The 25,142-nt window shown below is 49.7% G+C and overlaps 1 protein-coding gene across 1 annotated transcript in view; it reads right to left on the bottom strand.

Moving 5' to 3' along the window:
• Positions 1-25,142, bottom strand: part of TDRD9 (tudor domain containing 9) — a 111,351-nt gene that overhangs the window by 72,048 nt on the left and 14,161 nt on the right. The window contains exons 2-7 of the mRNA XM_052659887.1: positions 21,675-21,790; positions 13,120-13,217; positions 11,418-11,639; positions 10,783-10,905; positions 6,161-6,241; positions 2,998-3,162 (exon numbers count right to left, since the gene is read on the bottom strand). Coding sequence (XP_052515847.1) covers positions 2,998-3,162; positions 6,161-6,241; positions 10,783-10,905; positions 11,418-11,639; positions 13,120-13,217; positions 21,675-21,790 — 805 coding nt within the window. The remainder of the gene's footprint in view (positions 1-2,997; positions 3,163-6,160; positions 6,242-10,782; positions 10,906-11,417; positions 11,640-13,119; positions 13,218-21,674; positions 21,791-25,142) is intronic.

Below are 25,142 nucleotides of genomic sequence, written 5' to 3'. Positions count from 1 at the left end.
AAAATGGCAACCCACTCCAGTATTCTTGCCTAGAGAATCCCAGGGATGGGGGAGCCTGGTGGGCTGCCATCTATGGGGTCACACAGAGTCAGACATGACTGAAGTGACTTAGCAGCAGCAGCAGCGAAGGGAGTCACAGAGAGGAAGACACGTATCGTGATGTCACTCGTAGGAATCTAAAGCATGGCATCAATGAGTTCAGTTCAGTCGCTCAGTCGTGTCCGACTCTCTGCGACCCCATGAATCGCAGCACGCCAGGCCTCCCTGTCCATCACCATCTCCCGGAGTTCACGCAGACTCACGTCCATCGAGTCCGTGATGCCATCCAGCCATCTCATCCTCTGTCGTCCCCTTCTCCTCCTGCCCCCAATCCCTCCCAGCATCAGAGTCTTTTCCAATGAGTCAACTCTTCGCATGAGGTGGCCAAAGTACTGGAGTTTCAGCTTTAGCATCATTCCTTCCAAAGAAACCCTAGGGTTGATCTCCTTCAGAATGGACTGGTTGGATCTCCTCACAGTCCAAGGGACTCTCAAGAGTCTTCTCCAACACCACAGTTCAAAAGCATCAATTCTTCGGCGCTCAGCCTTCTTCACAATCCAACTCTCACATCCATACATGACCACAGGAAAAGCCATAGCCTTGACTAGACAGCCATTAGTCGGCAAAGTAATGTCTCTGCTTTTGAATATACTATCTAGGTTGGTCATAACATTTCTTCCCAGGAGTCAGCGTCTTTTAATTTCATGGCTGCAGTCACCATCTGCAGTGATTTTGGAGCCCCCAAAAATAAAGTCTGACACTGTTTCCCCATCTATTTCCCATAAAGTGATGGGACCAGATGCCATGATCTTCGTTTTCTGAATGTTGAGCTTTAAGCCAACTTTTTCACTCTCCTCTTTCACTTTCATCAAGAGGCTTTAGCTCCTCTTCACTTTCTGCCATAAGGGTGGTGTCATCTGCATATCTGAGGTTCTTGATATTTCTCCCGGCAATCTTGATTCCAGCTTGTGTTTCTTCCAGCCCAACGTTTCTCATGATGTACTCTGCATATAAGTTAAATAAGCAGGGTGACAATATACAGCCTTGACGTACTCCTTTTCCTATTTCGAACCAGTCTGTTGTTCCATGTCCAGTTCTAACTGTTGCTTCCTGACCTGCATACAGATTTCTCAAGAGGCAGGTCAGGTGGTCTGGTATTCCCATCTCTTTCAGAATGTTCCACAGTTTATTGTGATCCACACAGTCAAAGGCTTTGGCATAGTCAATAAAGCAGAAATAGATGTTTTTCTGGAACTCTCTTGCTTTTTCCATGATCCAGCGGATGTTGGCAATTTGATCTCTGGTTCCTCTGCCTTTTCTAAAACCAGCTTGAACATCAGGAAGTTCACGGTTCACGTATTGCTGAAGCCTGGCTTGGAGAATTTTGAGCATTACTTTACTAGCATGTGAGATGAGTGCAATTGTGCAGTAGTTTGAGCATTCTTTGGCATTGCCTTTCTTTGGGATTGGAATGAAAACGGACCTTTTCCAGTCCTGTGGCCACTGCTGAGTGTTCCAAATGTGCTGGCATTTTGAGTGCAGCCCTTTCACAGCATCATCTTTCAGGATTTGAAATAGCTCAACTGGGATTCCGTTACCTCCACTAGCTTTGTTTGTAGTGATGCTTTCTAAGGCCCACTTGACTTCACTTTCCAAGATGTCTGGCTCTAGATTAGTGATCACATCATAATGATTATCTGGGTCCTGAAGATCTTTTTTGTACAGTTCTTCCATGTATTCTTGCCACCTCTTCTTAATATCTTCTGCTTCAGTTAGGTCCAGACCATTTCTGTCCTTTATCGAGCCCATCTTTGCATGAAATGTTCCCTTGATATCTCTAATTTTCTTGAGGTCTCTAGTCTTTCCCATTCTGTTGTTTTCCTCTATTTCTTTGCATTGATCGCTGAAGAAGGCTTTCTTCTCTCTTCTTGCTATTCTTTGGAACTCTGCATTCAGATGCTGATATCTTTCCTTTTCTCTTTTGCTTTTCGCCTCTCTTCTTTCACAGCTGTCTGTAAGGCCGTATCAATGAAGGTATCTACAAACCAGAAACCGACTCGCAGGCACAGAAAACCAATGTATGGTTACCAAAGGGGAAGGTGAGCGGTGGGGCGGGGGGATAAGTTAGGAGTTTGGGGTTAGCAGACACAAACTACCACATACAAAGTGAAGCACAAAGTCCCACGGCGGAGCATAGGGAACTGCATTCAACATCCCGTGATAAACTGCAATGGAAAAGGATATGAAGAAGAAGATAAACACACACACACACACACGGATGTGATGTTTGCATTCACGTGCACACATCTTTGCACGTGTGAAAGTGTATGCTATAGGCCAGGGTTTCTTTACAATATTGTAAATCAACTATAATCTAGTGCAAGGATCCAAAGAAACTGCTGACAATCGTGTCCTCTTGTTGGCAGGGGAACTGGGCAGACAGAAGACAGGAGTAGGAAGGAGCTACTTTATACCTGCAAGCACTTGCCGATCTTTCGACCCTGTGAATGGATAACCCACGTGAAAACGAGCGTGAAACGCCTGCAGCTTCTCACAGGGACGGATCACCGTGCTCAGTCCCCACAAGGCTCTTCCTTTAGTTTTCAGCAACACAACTGACCCTAGAAACTTTAACTAAAATAAAGCTACCACCCACCCCCAGCTGAATCTACAGTTTTGCAGTGAATCAAATGGCTACATTTTATCCTTCAACGAAGTGTAAAACCAGTCTGAATAATTTTCACCAGGATATACAATGTGAGGGTTTATTACGCTCACAGTTTATGACAACAAACCCAGGCGTTTCCTTCCTCTCATTCTTCTCCAGGCCCGTTCCACACCATCGCCCTGCTCCAATTTTAAGCTCCAATAGAGGTTTGCAATTGTAGCTAATGAATGCAGATGTGATCAAATACAAAAGCACATTCACTGTAAAACAAACAATGCATTCCAACATACCCTGCTGTGATGAATGTGCTCCAAATCGTTGAGATAATACTCCTCAATTGAAAAGGGCTTTCCTTCCACTTCAAAGACGTAAGCTGGGTTCATCTTGTTCTGAACAGGAACAGCAAAGTAATCTGCAAACTCTCTGCAGTTGATGGTGGCTGACATGAGGACAACCTGGAGGAGAGATCGTCGAGGAAACGAAGTGGCGCCGCCGGCGGTGGCGACCAAGAGGCTCGTTAGGAGGCCAGGCTTCTCCTCTTCCGGAATTCCCACAGCTTTAGCTGCACACTGACTCGATCTCAGTGTAATACAAACTATTACAATCTAGGACTGCTCAGAGATGTCAACTTTTACAATTTCTCTTCAGTTACTTTTTCAAGTGAGAAACTACCCTTCTCCAATAAAGCTCAATTACAACCATTTACCGAAAAGGACACTTTGCATCAGAAAACTAGTTTAGGACAGAATAAGCTCTAGACGGCGTGTTCCAGAAAGTTGAGGGAGCAGAGCAGCAAAGGGGAAGAGGACAAAGGAGCCAGGAAACCTTGACCCTACGCGGAGAAACGGGAGGCGCCCAGCAACCAGTCCCAACCGAGTGGGATGGCAGAGGCTCGGGACTCCCTGCAGGTTTCAGTTTGGCCAGAAAGCAAATCTGGGATGATATCGTGAAGAACTCAGCCGTGAATGCCAGCAGCAGCATCCGCAGCCCGCTGGCTGTGCCCTGGAGATGGCGGCAGCAGTACGCGGGGTCTCCACCTTCCGCCCGGCTCCCAAGTGCTAAGCCGGAGGCAGGCGCAGCTGTCTGCTGACTGCATTTCTGAAGTCTAACTCTTTGCACAGAAGTAAGAACTTCACACAGACATTATTAATGCATTTATTGGGCAGACAGAAAGTCTGTATTTGCCCTCTGATGTCAGATACAAAAGGTCAAAACCCCACTGACCCAGGTCACTCAGAAGCCAGGCTCTGTGAGGCCCTGTGGGTGCTATGGGTGGCCCCCAGGGCACGGCCATCCCAGCAGAGGACCTCTAACGTGTCTGCCCGAGCCGCCAGGCGAGGGCGCTTCTGGGCTTCTGTCTGCCTGAGCGCGAATGTGCACGGCTCACAGCCTCAGCCGGCCCAGGCTGCCCCGCCTCCCCGCCCTGCACCCTCCCCGCGGCTCTTCGCTCGTCCGCAGACGCTCAGCAGCCTGCCCTGACACCTGCTTGTCTGGGGGCCCGGGGCTGAGTCTGGGCAGCCAGCGGCGACAGCACAAAGCCGGGGCCCTCTGGAGGGCTGGGTGCGGAGCAGAAGGGGGCCCGGAAGGCCCATCTGCCCAGGCTCCTGCTGCATCTGAGGCCCCCACGGCAGCTCTCTTTTTAAAAAGGAGGAAGGGAGGAGGTTTCGAGAGTTTCAAAACACTTACTACAAAGCCATACAGAACCTGACTTCTAGTTTCTTAGCCCAACTACGTACACCATTACAAGGTTCTATATTCAGGAAGCATTATGCTTCCTATATTTTTTTTAATAAATCATGAAAACACTGAAACTGACAAGGCATTTCCTACTACGCATATGATCAGCACCAAATTCCTGAGCACCATTTTCAACAGTGTGGTAGCCTTTTTTAAATTTGCCAACACTCTTAACTCCTAAAAAGTAAAAAAAAAAAAAAAAAAAAAAAAAACCACTGCAATCAAGTTATTACCTTACAGTAAAAATTAGTCTTAAAATGACAATCACGGGTTTCCATGGTGGCTCAGTCATGAAGAAGCTGCCTGCTAATGCAGGCAACACGGGTCCAATCCCTGATTGAGGAAGATCCCACATGCTGTGGAGCCACCAAGCCTTTGGGCCCGGCTACTGAGCCTGTGCTGAGCCCAGAACTTCAACCACCGAAGCCTGGGCACCCCAGAGCCCGTGCGCCCCAACAAGAGAGGCCACCACAGTGAGAGGCCCGCACGCCGCAACTAGCAACTAGACAAAGCCCACACGCCATGGGAGACCCAGCGCACCCAAAAGTAAATAGATAAATAATTTTTTTTTAAAGTGACTGTCAAGAAAGGTCTGGTTCCGTTGATTCTCTCCATCATGTGATGGGCCTCTTAAGCAGTGAAAGTGAGAGTCTCTCAGTCGTGTCTGACTCTTGTACAGTCCATGGAATTCTCCAGGCCAGAATACTGGAGTGGGTAGCCTTTCCCTTCTCCAGGGGATCTTCCCAACCCAGGGATCGAACCCAGGTCTCCCGCATTCCAGGCGTATTCTTTACCAGCTGAGCCACCAGGGAAGCTCCAGAATACTGGAGTGGGTAGCCGACCCCTTCTCCAGGGGATCTTCCCGACCCAGGAATCGAGCCAGGGTCTCCTGCATTGCAGGCGGATTCTTTACCAGCTGAGCTATCAGGGAAGCCTGTCTTAAGCACTAGGTCAGCCCACTGCAAACCTTGGGTTCTACTTCCTCAGCGCCCACCAGGTGAGACTGTGGCCCTCCCAAGGCTGATGTCCCCACCCTGGAAGGTGGGGAGGGAGGAAAGTCTCCCTAAGCCGAGAGATGGAACACGTGCAGACGATACTGTGTGCTCTAGCGGGCGCCTGCTTTCCCGAGACAGCAAGTCCTCCCACAGCCCTTCCCAAGGTGAATGACCGCACCAGTCGCTCTGGGAGACTCCTGCAGAGCAGAGCTGGGCTGACCTGTGTCTAGCCTACGTAATAATTACAAACCCTCCGCTACTCTGGTCACGTTCACGTCCCCATCCTTCCTGTTCAGATAAAACGTAAACAATGTTGGCCATTCCCACAGACTTTCGGTTAGCTCCTATTGTAAGTCTCCTATAAAAGCAGGGCACGTAACCACTAAGTTCAGTGCGACTCAGTGCTGCTTATAAAAGAGATGACAGAGTCACATTCCCTCAAACTCTGGTTTCTATTCAGCCCAGTTGTGCTCTAATACCCAGCATTTCATTATTTTCTGTAGCCTGGAGAATATTTTACAATTTAATGCAACGTAGCAACCAAAAACTCTTCCACTGTCTGATCCTAAGGGAAGGTCCTCCAAGCCAGCTTCTTGGCAAGGTCTGGAGGACTGCAGAGACAATGATTTGACGAGTCACTGCTTCCAGCCGTTTCTACTGAACAAAACTACATCATAAACCTAACCCTGAATGTTTCAGTTACTCATGAAATCTACTTTACCTTCACAAAACGTGAATTTGTCCTTAAGAGTCTGCGGACAACTAGCAACAGGAAGTCCATCTCTTCAGTTCGCTCATGCACCTGCAGAATAAGAAGGGAGGCCCCCACGGGGGAAGGCATGTCAGCGTGGAGTGACGGGGGGGAGGGGCTCACCGCCGTGCCCAGGGCTGGGGTCAAGGCTCCGCGATGGACGCCGCCACTCGGCCCCCAAACCAGGATGCTCAGGAGAGGCATGTGGGTCACTGTCCCCCCTGCACCCCCGGGGTCCCAGTAGGACCCAACTGGCATCCGGGCAGGGGCATGTCTAGCACTCTCAGCCCCGACCGCTCAATGCCAACAGCGGCCCCGGTCCCTGAGAGAAGCACAGAGCAGTCTCCCGCGGCCACCCCCGGCCCACTGCCCCTGCCCTGGGCCCATCTGCACTGTGACTGCAGCAGGGGTGCGGGGCAGCAGGCCACCTGCCCAGCAGGGCGGGAACTGCCGGGAGGCCTGGGAAGAGCTGGTTTGGCAGGAGCAGGCAGGGCAGGGCTGGGGAGGAGCAGAGGGCAGCAGGGAGCCTTGCAGGAGCGTCTGGGACACAGGGCTGCGGGGCCCCAGGGGAAACTGCCCCACGCAGCCCCGCTCAGACAGCAGCCTTCCAGCAGGAAACCACCCCCCCACCCCCCGGGGCCTGCCCACCCCAGCCCTGCCCACGCCCACCAACTAACGCCAAGGGCTGAGTCACTCAGTGTGGGGCATCTCACACTGACCCGGGCTGCCCCAGGCACAGGGCACAGGGGATTCCTCCCTGGGCCACGTCTCTGCTGACGTGGAGAGACAAGCTCCTGAGTCTCAAAGAGGGAGCCCTTCTCCGCAGGGCGAGAGGCTCCACTGCTGCGTCTCTGGCCGGACATCTTAGAAACCTAACTCTCCTTCTCTCACCAAGCTCAGCGTAGAGAGCAGTGCCTCAACACCAGCGTGCTGCCTTGGACTTGAGAAGCAGAAACAAAGGCTGTCCTCGGTGAAGAGCCCCAGGTGGGCCTCCTCGGCACCGAGGCCCCGGCCCCCATGCCATCCTGACGAGCCCCACAGCTCAGACTTCACACAGCCGCGTCTCCTGCTGCTGGAGGCTGGGCTGCCCCTCCTGCCTGAGGACCCACTCGGCCCTCCACCCCAAGGTCCTCTCCCCAATGCTGGCATTCCTCCGTCCACATAACCACACCTGAGCAGACATCTGTCCCCCCACCAGAGAGGCTGACAGCGGAAACTACAGCTTCTCCAGCTTTATGACCTCAGCACCTAATGAGGCAGGTACGTACTCTACAGATGTTTATTGAATGAATGATTCACCTGAAGTGAGTTATTCTCTTTCCAGAGCTAAGAGGTTAAAGACATGACCATTCTGTTCCCTGCTCATTTAACTTATCTGCAGAGTATATCACGCGAAATGCCAGGCTGGATGAAGCACAAGCTTGAATCGAGACTGCCAGGAGAAATATCAGTAACTTCAGATACGCAAACGATACAACCCTTATGACAGAAAGCAAAACTAAAGAGCCTCTTGATGATGGTGAAAGGGGGCAGCAAAAGAGCTTAACACTCAACATTCAGAAAATGAAGATCATGACATCCAGTCCCATCACATCATGGCAAACAGATCAGGAAAAATGGCAACAGTGACAGGCCTTCTTTTCTTGGGCTCCAAAATCACTGCAGATGGTGACTGCAGCCATGAAATTAAAAGACGCTTGGTCCTTGAAAGAAAAGCTAGGACAAACCAAGACAGTATTAAAAAGCAGAGACATCACTTTGCCAACAAAGGCCCATCTAGTCAAAGCTATGGTTTTTCCAGTAATCATGTGGAGATGTGAGAGTTGGACCATAAAGAAGGCTGAGAGCCACATAATTGATGCCTTCTAACTACGGTGCTGGAGAAGACTCTTGGGAGTCCCTTGGACTGCAAGCAGATCAAACCAGTCAATCATAAAGGAAATCAACCCTGAATATTCACTGGAAGGACTGATGATGAAGCTCCAATACTTTGGCCACCTAATGCAAAGAGCCAACTCACTGGAGAAGATCCTGATGCTGGCAAAGACTGAAGGCAGAAGGGGATAACAGAGGATGAGATGGTTGGATGGCATCATCGACTCAATGGCCATGAGTTTGAGCCAACTCTGGGAGATACTGAAGGACAGGGAAGCCTGACGTGCTGCACTCTACGGAGCTGCAAAGAGTCGGACACACTGAGCGACGGCATCCCGTTTTCAACTGCCTGGCTGTCTTCAACTTTTGCTCTTATCTTTGTTTTGAAATTCAAATCATCCCACACAACAGGAACAATATTCTTTGTAAACGTAAAACTTCAGGCCTATCCAAACCTGTTCATTCTTTAAGCAAAGTTATCACAGTGCCAAGTGACAAGACGCTCCCGTGGGGGGCAAGTTCCCGCAGAGTGCAGCTGACGTGTTCAGCTACCATCACGCAGCTTCGGAAAAGAATGAAGCCAGTACCGCAGCGCACACAGGCTTGTCCGCGTCACTCAGGTGTGTGTGTGCAGAAACACCTTCCACAGTCAGAAAGATGCTGGATCTACAGAAACAACCAGAAGCCTGGGCAGCAGAGACTCGGGAGTAGGTTACCCAGGGTGAGCCTTGCCATGCTACCTGGAGGCCTGAGTGAAAGGCTCAGTGACTAACAGTGACTCCTGCGAACTTTATCATACTGACACCAGCTTTGGGCATACTGCCGGAGTTTGGTTTCATCACCAGCTAAAGATACTCAAAACTGCCAAAAGGCGTGAAGAAAACATGAACCCTGCACGTCCCACTGTACTGCAAAGAGCAACAGAGCATGCTCCGCATTTCCCGTCCCAGACACCCGAGTGCCGCAGAGCAGGTGCACACACACGACCTGGTAAACGCGCCCGCTCCGCTTCACCTGCAGCACCGACGGAGGAAATTCTCACACACTGAGGTGCGGGCAAGTCATTCTGGCTAACACATGGCATGGCTTGGACTTTAATTAGAGCAGCCTTGTTTTGTGGCCTGTCACACAGGCATCACGTATCTTCTCTGTCCACTAAAGAAGAGGATGCATTCGAGTCAAAATGGAGTAACTGCGGTTCAGTCATCCAGGGTGGAGCAAGGTGGCCACTGCGGACATGAACCCAGACTCTGCCCCTGAAGCCTCGAGATCTGCATGTCCTCGACTGTCGCAGACTCCAGGCCTCCACCCGCATTCTCAGACGGTTTCTGCCAGCCCAGCAGCAACCCCTGGCCTCAGGTCTCCCTAACTCTGCAGCCGTCTAACCCCAAGCAGCCCTCTAGCACCCTTCCTTCTCCCCAGCTCCAATCCCAACTCTGGACAACAGCTGACGTTACGTTTCTGGTTTTGCCTTTCCAGGCCCCCACCTTGTAGCCCAGAACACAACTCAAGTGCCTCATGAATCTGGGTCTCCCAGGCAATCGGCGTCAGTTTGGCTCAAACGGCACCCTTCTCTATTCCCGTTATAGACTCATGATTCCTGCCGACAGCACGTTTCAGTTCCATGCTGATGACACACGCACCAGGAGGGTGGGGAGACCTGCCCAAGAGGGCCACGCAGGGGGCCTCACTCCAGCCTCCGTCAGACGCTCCAGCGCCACCTCATGGCCTCCCACAGATCCCACTTATCTGCTGTTTCCAAGGCCTCAAGAAACCAGTGAAGCTTCTCGAGGCATAACTACTGCTGAGGTTTAAAACTCCAGAGTCTAGGGGGAGTTACTTCCAGAACTCGTGGGACAACTGTTTGAACACAACATCACTTCACCTCAAAAAACCCTTGTTTAACGCAGAATCGAAGTCGGAATAGAATCCAAGAGAACCCCCCGGAGGTCCAGTGGACAGGGCTCGACACTCAGTGCAGAGGGCACAGGTTCAACCCCTGGCCGGGGAACTCACATTCCACAAGCCCCACAGCACAGCTAGGAGAAGACAGAATCCAGTCAACTCCAATCAAAACCAATTAAAGCGTTCCACCCTTACGGAGAAACGCTGAGACGGCTAAGAGGCACAAAGAAAGGGCTCGCAGCACGCTATTACGGAGGGTTTATAAAAGTGAGTGCATTGGTATCTATTCATTTTCTTAGAAGATGTTTTTATTGTTCTCGTTTTACTAGATGGAACGTATCTGTAAGGTGCTGGAAACACCTACAGACAATCAAAGTTCCTTTAATTGTCCGATGTGGCTAATACTGCAAACCAGGGCCAGCAGGCGTTCGCTGTGAAAGGCCAGAGAGCAAGCGCGTCCAGCTCCACGGCACGTACGGCCCCGACCCTCGCGCCCACCTCTTGCGCAGTAGCCTCACAGCGCTCATGAACACAGCAAAGCTGTGTGCCAACGAAACCGCATTTACAGAAGGGGCCAAATTCGGCGTGAGGGCTGCAGTCTGCCAACCCCCGGTCTCAACAAGGAATCTCTGCGTTCTCCTCAACCTCCTCACCCGTGTTTTCCAAGTAAGAGCAAAGGATAAAAAGAGCAAATCAACTTTCATGAGTAGAACAAGCCGATACAGGCTCAAAGAACTTTCTGACACTTTACAAGTAACTTGGACTGTGTTCTCTCATCAAATAAAAACAGAGCGTAAGAGCGGAGCACTTACTTCGTCAATGAAGATGTGTGTGAATTCCACCAAGCTCTTGGCACTGACTATTTTCTGGAGCAGGACCCCCGTTGTCATATAAATTAACTTGGTGTCTTCTGTCGCTATTTTCTCCAACCCTACCTAAAATTGGGGAAGGAAAAAAGAGAGAGTTTTCTATTTAAATGGCTTACATTTAACTGCAAAAAAGGCAATGTTAATTTCATAATGAAGGTAAGAAAGGGAACAAAAAATTATCATAAACCGCAAAAAAATAACAGGGTCTAAACTAACAAATTCTCAAATTGATTTTTCTTCTTCTTCTTTGGTGATGGGGGGAGAGACTGGCTTCTCTAGTCATACTGCCCGTATCATTTTGATGTCGAGATGACTATATATGAAGACCTCTTCAACATAAAGATATAATTAGAGATAAAATTATAAAAGCCATGAGTCTGAGAATTCTCACTTCTTTTATATTCAACTGAGAAAGAAATTAAGCTATTTTCAGGAACTTCTGATTTTCACTATTTTTGAAATTATGCCGTAATTCTGCTCCATAAGCAACTGATTGCATCTTCTCTCCCAGCAGAAAATAAATCACATCCTATCATCGACTTATGTAAAAGACAAAACGAACAAGGGGAGAAGCTCACCTGGTAGCCCACCAACCCGCCCAAAACCCAGCCGCGCTCTCTGCTGATCCAGCGGGCGATGCTGCTGGCCCCGATCTTGCGCGGCTGCGTGACCACGATGTTGCAGTAGGCGGAGCGCTGCAGATGGTGGTCGAGGACGTACTGAGGGAGCTGCGTGCTCTTGCCACTGCCTGTGGCACCGTGGATGATCACCACGGAACTGCTTTCTATCAAAGAGACGACCTAGAATGGTGAAAGAGAGTTCCTTAAAACTTGCCACAGATTTAATGATGTAAAGTGTTAGCTATGAACCGAACGCTTCATCTCAGGAAGACTTTCAGGATTTCTTTTCTCTTCACCCTTACAAGTTAAATACTTAACCTAACCACCTAAACATCACAAAAGGGACACAGGTTACTAGTGGTTACTGCACTTGAGACAATCTGACCACTGTGAGCAGTAACGAATGGCTACAGAAATCCAGGCCAAGTTCACCGCCCCCTGGGTCTCAGCTTCTCCATCTATAAAAATGAAAACACCAAACTGAATTTCTATAGCTCTTGTTAAGTCTAAATTTCTATTATTTTTAAATTGTGTGCTGAACCTCCATCTAATTCTACTAAGAAACATGAAAACACAGCTGTTGTTACACACAACAAATGTACACTCAATTCTCATTTGAAATTCTTCAGACACACTTTCAAACAAGTAGCTTCCACTGCTCCACAGACTGACTGCAAGGGCAGCGCTATAGCGCTAATCCAGTTACCCCCCCCTCCCCCACCTCCACCCAAAATACTGTTCAGCATCACTCTAGTCACCAAAATGGTCAGGGAACGCAAACTGATTTTAATGTTGGCCTCTTAAAATTAATAAGCATACCTACTCTACACAAGATGCACGATTCAATCTAAGACAAAGCAAAACGAACTCAGAACATTTACAGTTTACTGTCGTCTGTAACCGTTTCTTCCATTAGCACAGGTAACTGCAACTTCAATGCATATACTTTTAACCAGGTTTATGCCGTGCTAGGTCACTTCAGCTGTGTTTGGCTCTTTGTGACCCCATGGACTGTAGCCCGCCAGGCTCCTCTGTCCATGGGATTCTCCAGGCAAGAACACTGCAGTGGGTTGCCAGGCCCTCCTCCAGGGGCTCATCCAGGCCCAGAGATCACACAGGCGTTTCTTTCATCTCCTGCACTGGCAGGTAGATTCTTTAACACTAGCGCCACCTGGGAAGCCCAACCAGGTCTAGTAACACGTAACTAATTAAAAATGCAATCATCTTGCTGCTGTATTGCCTGACATTGCTCATAAAATGATATACCAAGGACTGATCAATGACCAGGCAACACGAACAGCTAGTGTATAAAGGAATCCCAGTGGGATGCTAGAGGTGGCTGCGGCCAGGGGCAGGCAGTATCCACTTCTTGAGAGGTCTGGGCAGCGGGACTTGAAGGCAGCAGCTCCCTGGGCCCGCAGGTGTCCACTCACATCTACTTCAGAGCAGGGGAGACAGGACGAAGGATTAAACAGGAAAAGGTGAGCTTGGGGGAAGCTGAACGAGTGACGCACGGCGGGAGAAAGGCCCTCTGCGTGGTCACTGCACAGAGCCACCTCCCGGTGCCTGCCCGGCCCCTCGTCACTTTCAGACTAGAAACCAAGGGCTGGATCACTGGCATGCAAACTACAAAACTACATCATGAGAAAAATCACGTTACCTCTTCCTTACACCGGCTTATAGGCAAATCAGGATATTTATAGGTTGTCTCTGGGATGCATATCGCATTGCTTGATTTAGCTACAGGTGGCCTCGGACCTGCATTCAGACAAAACAAACAAATACAATGCTATTTCCTATGTGAAAAAAGGCAAGGTAACCCCATGTTTATCTAGTTTATATACGCAGCAAATACACAGCAGGCTGTACACACACACACACTCTCACACACACACGCACTCACACACACACTCACACACACACACACTCACCGCTAACACTGTGAGCAGAGTCTTCAGCAAGCTCCCGGCGCGCCCACCCCCAGCAGCGCACAGGAGCTGAGCGCCACATCCCTGTCCATCACAGCCACCAGCGCTGCGGGCTTGGTTGGGCCACCTCTGAGACAAGAGACCTGCAGAGCGCAAAGCCCATCACCCTCAAACAGCACAAAGATGACTGGCTGAAAGAACTGACTCTGATTTGAAAAGTCACATCAATTTGTTAAGGGTTCACTCCTCGCTACTGGAACAAATCGGCAGTAGACCACCACATACCACCTTGGGAACAGAGATCCTGAGAGGGACTGTCCTTGCTCTGACAAAGACTCACCAGGGGAGCTCTGCCCAGTCCTACAAGTGAATAAAAGTGTTAGCTGCTCAGTCGTGTCTGACTCTTCGTGATCCCATGGACTGTGGCCTGCCAGGCTCCTTTGTCCTTGGGATTCTCCAGGCAAGAATATTGGAGTGGGTTGCCATGCCCTCCTCCAGGGGATCTTCTCGACCCAGGGATGGAACCAGGGTCTCCTGCATGGCAGGTGGATTCTTTACCCCTGAGCCACCACGGAAGCCCAGTGAATGTTCTCTTGTAAATATACACTCTCCTCTCCGGCAATGCCACAGATTCTTGACAAACTGACAATCATCAAAAGTCTCAGCACACAAACTTTTATTGGGAAATAATTTTATTTCCAAAGTAAACTCTGGAGCGTCCCTGTCTCTCCCAGCCTCAGCACGGGGCTGGCCCTCCTGGGTCCTTCTCCGGAGGCGCTCTTCCCGCTCCTCCCGGCCCTGCGCTGCTCCGCCCCGTCTCTCCCTCTGCCCCGCCGCCGCTGCACCCGACACACACGTGTCCCTGCCTCTCTTCTGCTGTCCTACATGTCCCCTACACATGCCCTCAGTTTCAAACCTGGCCTAGCTACATGACTACAACATGGCTATTTTCCTGCAGTTGAACCAACAACTTGTTCCGAACCTGGAGAGCAGAGGAGCCAGCGCCGTTCTCCCTCCTTGGGGAAACAGAGTTCCTCCCAGGGCGCCGCGCACTGACTTCAGGAGGCTGTTCTCCAAGTCCCGCCCCCGACAGCCTTCCGACCGTCTAGCCACCTCACTGCTGACCGCTGCTCTTGGAAGCCTGAGCTTCTGTCCGCCCTCATCTCTCTCCTCCCCTTCCCCGTCGGAGCTTTTACAAGTCACAGTCTGCCTCTGTCCCATGCTCCCACCGTTGCACTTCCTCCCAGTCTCACCCCTTCTAGAAGCCCTTAAATTAACCACGCTATCTTCAAAACACTGAGCAAAACTCAGTGTGAACAGCTCCTAATTTACAAATGGTTCCAACATTTTATTAAATTATTTGTAATTCTAAATGATGGCTGGGTACTCAGACCGCTCTACAAATGTAAGAACTGAGATAATGCAAGCCTAAATAGGGAAAAAAATCTGGCCCTTCCCTCTCTTAGGGCCGGCAGGCTTATGCATCAAGAATCGGCCTTTCCAGCACAAACGGAAGGGCTGAGGCTCCAAAGCCGAGGGAGCCCCGAGAGACGGGGTATGGACGTGGTGACAGAGGGAGGGACACCGGGAGCGCCCGGGCCTGCCGGGGCCACGCGAGGCGACACGGACTCTCCAGAGAGACCAAAGGCTGGCAGCCGCACTTCCCGCTCAGAGACCTGCAGCCGTAGCTCCCGGAGCTGCTGAACGAGCCATCACGTTAACCACACTAACGTGACTCACACTCCTTGATGACATGCATTTTGAAGGCTGCTACTTGAAGACAGAAATGCTACAAGAAAAATTCCAAAAGGCCTAACTGTATTGTCTAAACCGCAGCCCTTCCTCTGTTTAACATGCAACATGGGCTGACGTTTTCAGGTCACTGGCTGGAGCCGACCCAGCACGAGTCGAGTCCAGCCTCCGCGTCCACCGCCAGAGGGAGGCCCGCGAACCAGAGAGAGGCCCGCGAACCACAGAGAGGCCCGGGCTGCGCACCTCGGGCACCTGCGCAAGCGCAGCCACGCCAGCAGCGCGGCCCGGGCGACCCCCGCGAGCAGCGCTCGGAGAAAGGACACGGCCGCGCACAGCCGAGCCTTACTCAGAAGTGACACAGGCCACACCCCTCACAATTCGCTGTGTTTATTTCCCTGTTACCTCTTTACTCTAGGTTATTAACATGAAAGTATTTCACTTGAACTGGAAAAAAAACAGGAAACCATGAAAATTGCTAGTTTCTCTTTACTAAGTCACCCCGTTATTTTGGCATCAACCAAATCTAAAATCTAACCCCAAAATTCAACGGTTCAGGGCTCCAAATATTATACAGTGGACATGACGGATTTTAACTGAAGAACATAACACTGCTTATCAAAAAATCTATTACTACACAGTACAGAAAAGGAGCTTAATTACCACATTACTGACGTAACCATAAAATTAAATCCTCAAAATAAATAATTACGTATCACTTTCTCCAAGTAAGGGTTGGTATTCCAAATACAAAATTAAACTTAATTTGACTGTTTCCTTCTTCAGTTATTAAGAACTCCATAAAGGCCATTCTTTTAAACCCAGAAGAAAAGTTCCGAGAGGAATGGAAATCACCAACAGAAATATCGCCGAACAAAAGGGAGGCCGTGCTACGGCCTTTCATCACAACTACAGACACATCCCAGGACGAGTTCAAAACCGCTGTGTGAAAACAGCAGAAACCTGGCAGGGGCCCACAGTCTGGAACCAAGCTGGTCAGAAATGCTATTAAATTTCAACTTTGGAAAAATGATTTACCTTTAATTATGCAAAATAATTCTAATGTTTCTCATAGAAATTTACTGAATGTGCGTTCTTGGATTTCTACTTAGAAATAATTTTTAAGAAGAGTTATACAGATGAAATACCACCCGCATCACACCAAAAGCAGAAGTACTGTGTATCTGGACATGACAAAATGCTCACTCTGAAACCTTGGTGCTGGACCAGAATTAGGGGTACTGACGTGACCTCACGGTTTCAATGCAGACAGACAGAGCAGGGACAGAAGCTGCTGTGTGCTGTGTGTGTGCTTTGCACACAGGCACACACACACACTCAAGAGAACCGCCTCCCTGCCCTCACGGGCACGGCCACGCTTCGGAAGCCGGAGCATGAGCCCAGCCACTCACCACGGCCCCTCTGCCCCCACGTCCCCGTCCCCACGCCCCGAGTCCTGCCCGGCTGGCCCCAGACCCGCTCCCTGCTCCCCACCATCACCAGCCAGTGCTGCCTGGACTTCACGAGCCCACACTGGCCCCTCCGATCCAGTCCCTCCGGTATGAGCAGAGCGGTCTCCTCAAAACACTCCTCACTCGACACTCCTCCCCTCAGACTCACCAGGATGAACCTAGAACCTCCAGCCCACCGATGCCCAGAGCACTGGGACCAGAGCGCTCCGCCCTGGGCCGGCCCCACCAGCAGCTGCGCCTGCATTTCCCCCACGAGCGCGCTCAGCTTCCCCACTCCCGCGACAAGGACCCTGAGCCTCATGCTCACACCGCACACCTTGCCTCTCCCACGGCTCTGAGCATCCGAGGCCCACAGCAGTCTGGCTGGCTCCTTCTGCAGGCTCTGGGGAGGACCGAGCCCACACCTCTTCAGCTTCCGGAGGGCCTGCGTCCCCTGGCTTCCTGACCCCTACTCGAATCACGCAGCCCATGGCGCCTGTCATCACACCCGCTACTGACTCTGGGGAGAGCCCTGTGCTTACCCCGGGCCCACCCGGCAGCACCCCCACCTCAAGCTCCGTAATGTCATCAGAGCTGCAAAGCTCCTTCTACTATGGACGCAGCACAGGCACCACCGCCCTGAAGATGAAGGTGTGGTCCTCTCGGGAGGGCTCTGACTCGGTCCCCCACTGCCCCCGCTCAGGCCCCCCACACCCAGCAATGCCGGCCCTCTCCCAGGGCTGGGGGCTTCCCTGGTGCCTCACCTGGGAAACAATCCACCTACAATGCGGGAGGCCTGGGCTCAATCCCTGGGTCGGGAAGATCCCCTGGAGAAGGGAAAGGCTACCCACTCCAGTCTTTTGACCTGTACAGTCCATGGGGGCGCAGAGTCGGACACGACTGAGCGCCTTGCACTCTCCCAAAGCTGGAGCCTCAGACTCTCCCCCGTTACAGCCCTTGGCACACATTCCCCGCCCCCTGATCCCCACGCTGCCTAGGTAAAACTTCTACTCATCCTTCAGCTCCAGTCCCGATTACGACTCTCCTGAACCCCAGCTCAAGTCACAGTCCTTGTCCCAGGCCGCAGAGAGCTACGCCCCAGAGCATTCTCCTCTAAACGCCCCCTTCGTGTAACTGTGTGCTCACACGACGGCCTCCCTGAGAGGAGAGGCCAGGCCCTTTCAGTTTCTGTTCCCACTGCTTCCCACGGTCCCTGGCTCACACCCTGATAAACACTGGCCTTGGAGTGAATCTTCCAAGTGCAGCCAAAGCTGTATGACTCCTTAGTGAAAATTCCCAAATATATTACAGGTGCCACGCACAGAGACTGCAAACAGCTTCAACTATGAACCCAAAGCAAAGGTTCCAAGAGCAGACACCGGGACTCGCAGGCATCCCTCTGCAGTCCAGTGGCTTCCGCGCAGGGGCCAGCAGGGGTGCGCCGGGCGCTGCGTACGCAGGGGCAACAGGAAGGGCCCTGGCACCGAGTGCCGTCTTAAAACTAACACACCTCCCCATGAGATGGCAACGACGGCCGTCTGTCCACAGTAACACGCGGCTGTGGCAGGCTTCTAGCAACGTCTGCAGACTCCCTTACACAGGTCAAATCACCAGTCCTCACCTACGGCTGATTCATGCTGATGTCTGACAGCAAACAAGAAAATTCTGTAAAGCAACTATCCTTCAATTAGAAAAATAAATAAATATTTTTAAAATCACCAGTCTCCTGTTGATTCGAAAGGCACCCCTTCCATAAGCAGAGACGCAATGAATGTTCCTACAAGTACTGCGTTGTACTTTCCTTAGCGTAAGTAAACATCGGATCAAAGGACACACATGACCACTCTGAACGGTCACTTCTGGTAATAAGGTACTGCGCTGTTCAGACAAACATTCCCCCTGAGGACAACTAAAGATGCCAGATTAAATATGCAAACATCATCTTTAAAAAGCCAGAAGTTTGGTGAGAGAGGAACACCACCAGGGCAAAGTCTCTAACAAGGCTGGGACACAGAGAGGGAAACCAAGAACTCAAAGCTGCTTCTGCCTCAGGAGAAAGACCAACAAGGGGGAAGAAACCAGCAGACAGAGAGTCCAAGCACGAGAAACACAGGCCGAGCGGGCATGGGGGTCTCCGGGACGGCGGCTCGGAACGTTTCGGAATGGATGAAAGACAGCAGTATTCTATGCTGTCAGCAAGTCCAAGTGAAGACCATTAAAAGGATGAACATATTTTTATATAGGGGCTGTATGTTGAAATTTCAGAAAGGCTGAAAAGGAAAATATTACTCAAATCCCAGCTTCTATCTCTACATCAGAGCGTGAGCACACAGGGTAAAGGGGACAGAACTTGCTGACTGGCTGGTAGGAAGCTTGTGATGCGTAAGCTTTTGCAAACCAAAAAAATAAAAACTTACTTCTACCATATGAATCAGGCCTAATGCTAACAAGAAAACCCACACAGAAAAAGGGTGCGCGCTCACAGGAAGTGATGAGCTTAATGTAAACTCTGAACAGTTGCACCCATGGGAAGCGGAGAGACGAAAAAGGACTTCTATCTTTTATTTTACACATTTATGTATTATTTTAAATTTTGTTTTAATGCAGTTATTCTTAAAACTATAATAATTTTTTTCATTAACTTTAATGATACAGATGATTTTTTAAAATAAAACAGAAAACTCACATTTATAGGCTAATGAACATCATTAAAATGCTACGTGTGAGTAGATAAATTTGTTTCTCTTTTATGCACCTGAAATACTCTTTCACTTTCATTTTTGAAAACTACTTTTGCTGGGTTCAGTGTTCAAGCCTGTTATTATTTTACAGATTCACTCCACTCTATTCTTGCCCGCATTGTTTCGATGAGAAATCTGTGATCATGTTCGTTCCTCTGTGCGTAATATGACTTTTCTTCTTGGCTACTTCCAAGAATTCTCTCTTTATCTTCGCTTTTGAGTTATTTGGTTATGCCATGTGTTAGTTCAGTTTTGTTCCTGTTTCTTGTGCTTACGGTTCGTTGAGATTCATTGATTAGTATGTTTGTAGTTTTCACCAAATTTGAAAAAAAATTCAGCCACTATTTCTTCAAATAGTTTTTTTTGTTCCTTCTTCCAATTTTGCCTCCCCTTTTGGGATAACAAGTAAACACACACTTGAGACTTAAAGATTTTCCACAACTCACTGGTACCCTTAACTATTCACTTTTCACTTTTATCCTTTTATCCTCTCCTCTCTGCATTTCATTTTCAGTTCAGTCGCTCAGTCGTGTCCAACTCTTTGCGACCCCATGAATCGCAGCACGCCAGGCCTCCCTGTCCATCACCAACTCCCAGAGTTCACTCAGACTCACGTCCATCGAGTTGGTGATGCCATCCAGCCATCTCATCCTTGGTCATCCCCTTCTCCTCCTGCCCCCAATCCCTCCCAGCATCAGAGTTTTTTACAATGAGTCAACTCTTCGCATGAGGTGGCCAAAGTATTGGAGTTTCAGCTTCAGCATCAGTCCTTCCAATGAACACCCAGGACTGATCTCCTTTTGGATGGACTGGTTGGATCTCCTTGCAGTCCAAGGGACTCTCAAGAGTCTTCTCCAACACCACAGTTCAAAAGCATCAATTCTTCGGCAATCAGCTTTCTTCACAGTCCAGCTTTCTTCACAGTCCAGCTTTCTTCACAGCTTTCCTCACAGTCCAGCTCTCACACCCATACATGACCACTGGAAAAAGCATAGCCTTGACTAGACGGACCTTAGTCGGCAAAGTAACGTCTCTGCTTTTGAATATGCTATCTAGGTTGGTCATAACTTTCCTTCCAAGGAGTAAGCGTCTTTTAATTTCATGGCTGCAATCACCATCTGCAGTGATTTTAGAGCCCAAAAAAATAGTCTGACACTGTTACCACTGTTTCCCCATCTATTTCCCATGAAGTGATGGGACCAGATGCCATGATCTTTGTTTTCTGAATGTTGAGCTTTAAGCCAACTTTTTCACTCTCCTCTTTCACTTTCATCAAGAGGCTCTTCAGTTCCTCTTCACTTTCTGCCATAAGGGTGGTGTCATCTGCATATCTGAGGGTATTGGTATTTCTCCCTGCAATCTTGAGTCCAGCTTGTGCTTCTTCCAGCCCAGCGTTTCATAGTTTCTATTGCTATGCCTTCTGGTTCACTGTTTCCTTTGCAAAATCTAATCTATCACTTTTTTTTTTTTTTTTTTTTTTTTTGCTGCAGGACATGTGGGATCTTAGTTCCCTGACCAGGGATCAAACCTGTGTCCCCTTCAGTGGAAGCAAGGAGTCTTAACCACTGGACTAACATAGATGTCTCCAGAGTTCTTCTTCTCTCATATGCAATAGCTTCCATCTCTAGAAGTTTAATTTGGGTCTTTAAAAAAATCTTTCAGGTCTATTTAACTTTTTTAATGTATGATGTAGTTATAAAAACTACCTACCAATAAATGTTTTTATCTAAAACCAACACCTGTGTCAGTTCTTGGTGAGTTTTGATTGATTGATTCTTCTTAACCAAGGATATATTTTCCTGCTTCTTTGCATACCTGTTCTTTCCAATTGAATTTTCATCAAGATATGGTTTATATACCATAAACCCAGCTTTTTAAAGTACAGAACTGGTTAGAGTCTGCTCACACAGTTACGCAGTTGTTGCTGTTACTGCTGGTTAGTCACTTGGTTGTGTCTCACTCTTTTTATGACCAGAGGAGCCAGGCTCCTCTGTCCATGGGATTTCCCAGGCAAGAAGCCTGGAGTGGGTTGCCATTTCCTTCTTCATATAATAACTTTAATAACAATTTTAAGTATTTCAAATTAACAGTAAGGTAAGGGACCATCAGTAGTCTTCCAAAAGGCAGAGTATTTAGACACTATACTTAAAAGAGAAAAAAATGAGCAACTCACAACCCATCACACACTCACAATTTATAATCTATCATATACTCACTCCCCTAAAAATCCTGAATTAACATGCAACATGGATTCTTCACTGATCAAAATACTAATACATTTTTAAAGACTTTTAAGAATTTAATGTTGTGAACAACTTAAATATATTTTATGATATTTAAAGATACCTGTTTTATCTGACCCACTGATTAAGTGATCAAGGAAATACAGATAAAATTCTTGTGCTTCAAGTTGTCTGTATTTGTCAATGTACTCCGTTTCCGCGCTCTTTTCACCCAGGAGCCTGCAAAGAATATTAAAAGTTACTATACTGTTTACAAAAGGCCTATAAAAAGTATACTGTTTATAAAAAGCCAAGAAATTTCCATATGCTAAGAGAATTCTTGAATAGTTAACTTTTACATTAAGCCCTACAAGAAAGATTGCAAATCACCCATAAACAAATGAAAATACAATCAAATTCAGTCAGTCATCAAAGAGATACAAATTAAAGCAATGAGAAAGTTTTTTCATCCTTCAAATTGGCGAAAAGAACGAGTGGCCTCAGGTTCCGAGGAGAGGGTGGTAGCGAGAGGCAGCCACTTACTCTGCGGGGCAGTCCACCAGGGTCGCAAGTCCACCAGGGTCTGATGCAGTCCCCGCGAGCCGTCCCCGAGAGCAGTGCTGCGCCTGCGGACGCGAGTGTGAGCCCAGAGGCGCACGGAGGCTGCAGGGTCTCAGAACGAGCCTCCACAACACGGCTCACTTGTCTATGAGGATTCTTTTGAACTAGAGGCAGTCAGGACGCTACAGGTTCAGAGAGAACAAAGGCGACACATTCTCTGATGTAAATCACAGCAATGTCTTCTTAGGTCAGTCTCCCAAGGCAACAGAAATAAAAGCAAAAGTCAACAAACCAGACCTAATCAAACTTACAAGCTTTTGCAAAGGAGATGAAACCAAGAAAAGACAATTCACAGAATGGGAGAAAATATTTGCAAATAATTCAACCAACAAGGGCTTAATTGCCAAACTATACAAACAGTTCACACAGCTCAATTTAAAAGAAAAAAAAAACCGTAAAAAAAAAAATGGCAAAAGACCTGAATAAACATTTCTCCAAAGACGACATCCAGATGGCCAACAGGCACATGAAAGGGCGCTCAACAGTGATAATTGTGAGAGAAACGCAAGTCAAAACAACAGTGAGCACCACCCCACACCAGTCAGAATGGCCGTCATCAAAAAGTCTACATATACCAGGGAGAGCTCTGGCAGTCCAGCGGCTCAGAACCTGCCTTCCAATGCAGGGGACATGGGTTCAGTGCCACAGCTACTGAGCCTGCGGGCCACACCTAAGACCTGACACAGCCAAATCGTTTCCTTCTAAAGTCCACATGCAACAAACACGGGAGAGGGCGTGGAAGAAGGGGACCCTCCTACCCCGTCGGTGGGAATGCAAAATGGTGCGGCCACTGCGGACAACAGTCTGAGGCTCCTTTAAAAACAGGAGTTACTGCATGACCCTGCGATCCCACTCCTGGGCACATACCCAGAAAAGAACTGTAATCTGAAAAAGTACATGCGCCCCCGTGTTCAAAGCAGCAGTATTTGCAATAACCAAGACACTACTTTGCTGACAAAAGTCCGTCTAGTCAAAGCTATAGCTTTTCCAGTAGTCACATATGGATGTGAGAGTTGGACCATAAAGTAGGCTGAGGGTCAAAGTACTGATGCTTTTGAACTCTGGTGTTGGAGAAGACTCTTGAGAGTCCCTTGGAGACTGCAAGGAGATCCAACCAGTCAATCGTAAAGGAAATCAGTCCTGATATTCACTGGAAGGACTGATGCTGAAGCTGAAACTCCAATACTTTGGCCACCTGATGCAAAGAGCCGACTCACTGGAGAAGATCCTGATGCCGGGAAATACTGAAGGCAAAAGGATACAGGGATGACAGAGCGAAGAGACGGTTAGCTGGCATCACCGACTCAACAGACACGAGCCTGAGCAAGCTCTGGAAGTTGGTGATGAACAGGGAAGCCTGGCGTGCTGCAGTCCATGCGGTCGCACAGAGTCGGACACGACTGAGCAACTGAACGGAAGACATGAAAGCAACCCAAATGACCATCCATAGAGGAACGGATAAAGAAAACGTGGTGGGGGGGCGGGGATAAATTACACAGGGGACACTCAGGCAAAGACCGGACAGAAACGAAGGCTGGGCAGCTCAGGAAAGCAGGAGCCCTGAGGCCAAAGCCCCAGGAAGGTGGGCAGGAGGCCCATGTGGCTCCGGCAGAGAAAGCCCGGTGGGGGTGGAGGGCTGGAGGTGCAGAAGGGCCAGGGATCCAGGCGGAGGGGAACCAGGGGACCGGCAGGGGCTAATCCTAAAGATTTTGGCCTTTGCTCTGAGTGAGGTGAGTCTGGCACATAGACAGAGAAACGACAATACCTGACTCCTATTCTAACAGGATGGCTCTGACCCGGCGAAGTGGGGCGGAATGATGGGTGCTCAGACACAGCAGAAAAGCAGGGAGACCACCTAACAGAGCACCATATGACCAAGGCCAGAGCTGACATCGCTCCGACCAGAGGGGCAGCGGCAAAAGTGGAGCCCACAGGACATGCTGTCAGTATTAGACCCGGCGTGTGCAAAATGACCGGCTTCCCTGGCAGCTCAGGTGGGAAAGAATCCGCCTGCAACGCAGGAGACCTGGGCTGGGAAGACCCCCTGGAGGAGGGCAGGGCAACCCACTCCAGTCTTCTTGCCTGGAGAATCCCATGGACAGAGGAGCCTGGGGGGCCACAGTCCATGGGGTCACAGAGTCAGACAGGACTGAGTGAGGGAGGAGTCAAGAATGAGTTCAAGGCTCCAGCTCGCAGCTGGACGGGTTAGCATCGGCACCCGCACAGGGGGCAGCTGCGAGTCCCGGCAGAACGCCTCAGCAGCCGCTGCGGGACGCTGACCAGCAAGCGGAGCCGGGCAGACTGGGGAGAGACGGGTGCAGAGCGCGCACCAGGCGCAGTGCGTCCTGCTTAGCTCTGGCAGCCCCTGGCCTGAACTCCCCACACTGCAAAACGCACGTGGGCCCTGGCACAGGGTGTGGGGGGACTGATTTCCTTTAGGATGGACCGCCTTGCAGTCCAAGGGACTCTGAGGTCTTCTCCAGGACCACAATTCGAAATCATCAATTCTTTAGCACTCAGCTTTCTTTATGGTCCAGCTCTCACATCCGCACATGACTACAGGAAAAACCACCACTTCGACTACGTGGACCCTTGTTGGCAGCACAAACTCTCACGGCCCTTTTTCTTAGTCTATCCACTGCTCGGCCTAGAGGGCAGAGGCTGCTGCAGGAAGTGCTTGGCAAACAGGACAAGAAAGCCCCCGCTTCTGGCCAGAGGACTGGGAGAGGGAGGCCCTGGGCGGGACAGCGCCCCTGGGACACTGCAGACCCCCGGGAACCTCTAGGAACCGCTGTGCTCACCCGGGCTGGGCGCGGCACCAAGCCCAGACAGCCTGGCACGGACTTGGAGAACTGAGGACAGATCCAGACAGCCCTGCCGAGGCTCAGAGGCCCCGACGGGCCTCGGATCGTTGCCCACAGGAGGCCGGGTGGAACCTGCAGCCCCACAGGGTGTGACAAGACCCAGGGCC

This window comes from Budorcas taxicolor, chromosome 21 (assembly GCF_023091745.1).
Source record: "Budorcas taxicolor isolate Tak-1 chromosome 21, Takin1.1, whole genome shotgun sequence".
Taxonomy (NCBI): Eukaryota; Metazoa; Chordata; class Mammalia; order Artiodactyla; family Bovidae; genus Budorcas; species Budorcas taxicolor.
Note: the sequence above shows the minus strand (reverse complement) of the source record. Positions and strands in the feature narration are given on the sequence as shown.